Below are 6,000 nucleotides of genomic sequence, written 5' to 3' on the forward strand. Positions count from 1 at the left end.
ATTAAAAAGAAAATAAAAAAGAATCCCCAAGCACTTCTGCCCCAGTGCTAGGAACAGGTCGGTGCTAGCTTTGCAAAGAGAGCCTCTAGAGAGCAGCATGGATGCTGGCTCTTCTGAAGACGAAATGGATGGGATCCAGTTGCAGCAGTGCTTTTAACAAAGTACCGTGGCAGATAATGTACATAAAGGACCACTAAAGGCTGCTAATGCACTCAGCCAAACGCCAGCATCCCCTCATGTTTAGATTGATATGCACTCACAAACACAGGAACAAGCCCAGACACACACACTTTATCATAAATATCCGCCGCTGTGCTTTGGCTCCCTGCTAAGAACAATACCTTCATTTATCCTTTTGAAACAAGTGGTCAAGTTAAAGACAATGTTTTTGTCACAGAGTGGTGGGTTTTGCCTTTATTGTTTCAATAATGTGACACTTGCCTCATTTATCATCAGCCTGAAAAGGTTAAATAGGATTTTCCACCTAAAGGTTTCACCTCTCCAAACTTCTTTGCTGCTGCAGCACTGAAGATAAACCATATGGAAGACAATACGAAGGGGAAGGGCGAGCTATTCTGTCTTAGAAAGAATTCCTGGTTGCCTTTACAGTTTTCACTCGAGTCCTTTCAGAAGCTACTTTGTGGAGGGGCCTAGCCCCAAACCAACCACCAGGCAGGAGCCAACTGGGACACTGTTAACAATGAGTCACAAAAAACAACCATCCAGAGGACATTTCAGCAGCATCAGTGGAGATTTATGGTGGTATTAAGTCACCGCTGTATTATTACCGTTACAAAAATACAAGCTGCTTTGTTTATCTAAGCCTCTTGCAGCTAAGAGTTTTGGCAAAGTTAAACTTTGCTGCATTCCTGCTAGCAAAATGGACTCCATGGTTTCACAGGAAGGTTAAGAAAGGCACGTGATGGAAAGGAAGCCAAAAACCAAGTAGAGGCAGAGACCCAAGTCCAAATTCCACATCTCTGCCATTGGACGAGGCTTCCACTCATTCCCTTCATTTTGTTTTTCCTTTATAAGGAGTGGTGGGACCTGAAGACACAGAAGGGCTTCTGCTTGGGACATCCCTGGCCATGTGCCACACGCACACACCTCACTCCTGCAACCAAAGACAGCAACGTATGCAGCCGTGTCAGCTGCCCAAGCAGGGGGAGATTGCAGGGCAGCAGGAAAGGTGAGGATTCTAGAGAGCCCTGACAGAGGGAGCTGTCTGCAATTACCAAACAAACCCAACCTCAGCGCTGTGCTTCCCATTGCTGCTGGCTGAGCCACACCAAGGCTGAAGCTCTGGCTGAAAGCATTTCCCTGTTCACGCCTCTCACGTGAGATGCAGACCTGGCCCTGCACGCCTGTCACTTCAGGACCCAGCTAAGGGGGAGCTGCATACTGACACCATATGGAACAGAAGCTGCCACAGACAGCGGGCCCTTGCTTACGAAGCAATATGCCACACACACATCAGAATCCAGTACTTCCACATGGCACCAGCTGCCAGGACATCCCAGGGAAGAATTCAAAGTATTCCTTTTAATCTAGAGTTCCAAATGTTTTAAGAGCACAAAAATATATGATCGCAAGTCCCCTGACAGGGGCCACCTTGACCGAAACAATAGATGCTCTGAATGAGTCCTTCCTGGCTAAGCCCCTGGAATTTTGGTATCTGCTTCCTTCCTCAGCTCACCAGAGCCTCGCTTTAACCTTGCAGGACAATGGCAAGGGCTGTTTTCCCTCGTGAATATTTCAAAGGCAGCGAGGATAAAGCAGTGGCTCAGACAGCAGTTCCCACAGCACACTTCCTGGCTCTTGGTTTCAGGCAAGATGTGACAATCTGGTGAGGCACAGATGCACTGACAGCAAGCAGCCTGTCGGTACTTACAGCTGCTGGTCTCGATTTCGGTAAATCTTCCCATCTTGTTTGATCAGGTACTGGTCGATGTCATCTTCCACCACCTGGGGGGCCCCCACTGGCCGCAAGCCCTGGGAGACAGAGGTGTCCATGGTCTCTGAGGAAGAGCCCGCTGGGCTCGAGGGGTATAGAAACAGCATGTCGCCATGCCTATGGGGGTGGAAAAACACCGGCATCAGCAGAGCACAAGCTTTGCTTCCAGATACAACGGGGTGTGAACACAGGTGATAAGACATGCTGCGCTCAGACAGCTGGAAAGGCTCAGACTCCACCCCCTCCACCATTGCCTTCCACCAGCAACTGAACTACACCAGACCTTCACCCTAACCACTTGAAGGAATTGGCTCCTTCGTGCTGCAGAGCGCAGGAAACGCCTGTGCTAGATCTGCTGCTTGTTACAAACCACATTAGCGTCCATTCTCCTTCAGTGCGTGCTTCTGGGTAGCAAACTTCCTGGATCATGGAGGAGCATGTGATTTATCACAGGCTATAGATAAAGACCAGCAAACATGGCTCTACTAAGCCATTGCATTAGCTACCTCTTTCTCTTGCTTCAGGCATGTGCACAAAGGTGCATCTTTATACCAGTAGACAAGATCAAGGGAAAAAGAAGAGAAAGCAGAAAGAGGCAACAGCTCCACCAGAGAAAGGTATTTACATGGGTCCTGTGCACAGCAAGTCACAGCCCTCCCAAGGCAGCTTCCAGTCCTGACACAATCAAGTGACAAGCTGCATACAGCAGTAACAGCTCTTGCATTTTATGTCAGTTTAACGTTATTCTTGACATTAACAGAACGAAGACATTCCAACCAAACACAAAGTGAATCAACCACTTGGCATTTCTGATCTCCCTAGGCACCTGGCTTCTGCATAGGGGATTATCAGACCCTGGCATTAATGTAGAGGAAAAAAAAAAAAAGGCAAAAGTATAGTTTGAGTGCAAGCAGGGATGAGGAAACAAACAGGAGGCCTGCTGCTGACCCACATAAGCAAACTGCAGTGCAAGAAGAGACCAACAAAGCAGCTGCCACAGCCTAACACCTAGTTGTTTTGATCAGCCCCATTTCTGCATGCCAGTCAAGCCTGTCTCTTCAAGCATCCGGTGAGTGACAGCTGAAAGCTGGAGACTGCTGTACTGTGATGGTGGCTGCTCCTGCTCAGCTCAGAGGGAAGAGTTCAGACAAGCTTAGAGAAAAGGCACCCTGTGGTACAAAGCTCCCCCTCCACCCATAGCACTCTCTGTCAGGACTCACTTGATTTTCAGTAAGTTGAGGGATTTGTTTTGTGATGCTGTGATCTCTCCTGTTCTGTTTCTATTGGTGTAGACAGAAAACCCATTATTCCTGAAACCAAATTCTTTTGCAACCTGAAAGAGAAAGGATGACAAAGTTTAAGATACCTCACACCCCAGGTCAGATGCTGAAAGCTGCTCAGAGCAAGCGCTATGTCCAGGGAACTTCTATTGCAAAAGCTTAGCTGAATTCATCCTCATTTCTGAAGAGCACAGGATAACTGAGAAAAACAGAAACACTTAGTAACACAAGCAATTTATTAAGAAAGCAACTTAATCACAACGTGTCTAGCTTGTGCAACACAAACAGTATGACACCTAAATCCAGGCAAGCGCTGTAATGACTACATGAGAAGAAACCATCCTCTCTAGTCACCACGCTCCAGCCTTGCAGCACACACCAACCAACGTCACTCTCATCTTGCTATCTCCAGTTCCCAGGTCCAGATCTTTGTCTCTGGGGCTCTTCTGCCCTCACTTATGCCTACCTGTTGCTACGTAAGTTTCAGAGCTCTTCCTGTTGTCCTCCTGTTTGTTTCATTTTGTTTTTTTCCCATTTGCCTCTTTCCTCCTGACAGAACTTACCCTCACAATAACCATTTCTCAGTCTCAGCTCCCAGGAAGGCTTTTTTCCCCACATCCTCTCAGCAGCGCAGCTGAAGCTGCTTTACCCTTTATCAGCCAATTATCATTTATAGCCTCTTCACAACAATAGCAACTTTCAAATTCTGCTATGTTAAAACTTAACTAGTTTAGAAATGGAGTTGAAAGTTACTCTAGATGACAACTTAAGAATTTAGGAAGAAGCCTAACTGCCTATCTCTGCAGCTCTGATTGAGCTCAGAGACAGTAACTGCACACAGTACAACTCTACCAAGCCACCCTGTAATAGGAAAGAAACCCAAGCACCTCTTTCATTCAGCTCTGCAGGAGGATAAGTTTCCCCCAGATCAACAGGCAGTTTTAGTGAGGGCCAGTGCTTTTGTTCCAACGTTAACTGCTGGCAAGCACAGTTGTTGTGCACTCTCTTTGGTAATACGAACCCTTGAAACTGAGCAGCTTGTTTTGCACAGGTTCCAGGAGCTTTGAAAGCAATGTTTTTTTTCCTTGGGTGAGATTGCTCAGAGGCTGCAGTGGGTATCTCTGACCCAGCCCTGAAACCCATCAGGATTTTGGCTTGGTCAGGAGAGGATTGCTGTAGTGGTCTGGGCTCAAGCTTCAAACAAAGCATGGACTCACAAACAGCAGAACGTTTCAGTCTGTTCCCCTTCCCCCTTGCAAGGAGAAAGGAAATCCAGCTGACCAAAAGAATAGCCCTTCAGGGAACACAAAGCATTTCTCTTGTGAAGAAAAGAAATCGTAATCCAGGAGGTAAGGAAATGGAGAACTGCTCCCTCTTAAACAGCCAGCACCAAGCAGCTGCACCAGACCAAAGAACCAACTGCAGTCAGCTCCACATCTGAGAACTCCAACACTCAGTGTGTTCCTTGAACCGCAGGGTGGAAATCTTTCTCATAAGACCCCAGAGGCTCTCACATCGTTTTATGATCTTGTCTTAATCACTTGCTTGCTCTCTCCGTAACTATAAAGGAAAATCAGTGGCGTGCAAAACTCATCCAAACGACATTCAAATCATAGATCATGCAGCTGAATTTCAACTGGATCACGTTTGAAGAGGCCAATCTGTCAAACAGCTGGAGTGCCTATGTCGTCAGCCTTTGCTCCCGCAGCTGATATTTCTCTGGGAGAACACTAAACACGTGTCCTCTCCCAAGAAAGCTCCCACCCCGAGAAATTCCAATTGAAAAGTTGAATAAGTTTTCTTCTTTAAATTGATTCTTTAAGACTCTGGAACTGTTTCCCACAGCACGCTTTCCCAGTTAGGTCAAGCAGTGCCACCCATTACAGAACAGCACGCCAAGCCCTGTAAGGGGGGAGGGCTGGAGTACCTTCTTGAGGAACGTGGCCACTGTCTCTCGCTTGGTGGCCGTGATGCGCTTCACCCCTTCTGGTGACTGCACACGGATTATCTGTGGGAGAAGAGGACAGACAGCCTGAGTTACATGGGGAACACAGAGCCCTCCCTGCACTCACAGCTTGCTCATTGCACACTGGAGCTCTGCACACACAATGCATCCCTCCCACCTCTGCTTTTAATGTGAGAGTGCAAATGCGCATGGAAGCGATTTCGTAGTACGTGAGCGACGTTTGCAGGATGAATTACCCTCGAGTTCGAGGCCCCGCAAAAAGTTGGTGGGGGAAAAAAAACGCTAACGCTGCTTTTTTGTCAAAGCTCTGACCTCACACGTGGAATTCAGCTTTCAAAACAGGGCTGAATCAGAGCTTCTGTGGGAGCGTCTGCACACAAACACAGCTCTAAGCAGCACTAATGGGCACCTGCACAGAGCATCTGAACACATTCCTGCGTCAGAGGGACGAAGAGTCCCAACGGTGAAACATTCACCATCAGTTCTGCTGCAGCCTTAAGTCAGAGGCGGAAGAAAAACAGCAGCAAACAGGGCAAAAGGAGGGCTCGGGAAGGGGCAAATATGAACCTTGGTGTTCCCGAGCCCCTGAGGACTGGGCAAACGAGCACTGATGTGCAGAGAAGAGCCACACTGAGACATTGCCAAGAGGGAAAGGCAGACTGCGGTGACACAGGAGGCTGCCAGTGTCCCCATGGAGGGTCTCCTCCACCCTCTCCACTTCTCTCACGGGGGCAGGGAGCAGAGGGGAGCCCCGCACGGTGCTCTGGACGCCTGCCCTCTGCTTCTGCCCCTGCGGACGG

General features: G+C 48.2%; 1 protein-coding gene across 1 annotated transcript in view; it reads right to left on the reverse strand.

Annotated features, from left to right (window-relative positions):
* The window catches only part of NPLOC4 (NPL4 homolog, ubiquitin recognition factor), a 28,177-nt gene that overhangs the window by 21,822 nt on the left and 355 nt on the right, over positions 1 to 6,000 (reverse strand). The window contains exons 2-4 of the mRNA XM_021414431.1: positions 5,162 to 5,242; positions 3,175 to 3,287; positions 1,892 to 2,071 (exon numbers count right to left, since the gene is read on the reverse strand). Of these exons, the coding sequence (XP_021270106.1) occupies positions 1,892 to 2,071; positions 3,175 to 3,287; positions 5,162 to 5,242 (374 nt within the window). The remainder of the gene's footprint in view (positions 1 to 1,891; positions 2,072 to 3,174; positions 3,288 to 5,161; positions 5,243 to 6,000) is intronic.

Source organism: Numida meleagris, chromosome 17, assembly GCF_002078875.1.
Source record: "Numida meleagris isolate 19003 breed g44 Domestic line chromosome 17, NumMel1.0, whole genome shotgun sequence".
Taxonomy (NCBI): domain Eukaryota; kingdom Metazoa; phylum Chordata; class Aves; order Galliformes; family Numididae; genus Numida; species Numida meleagris.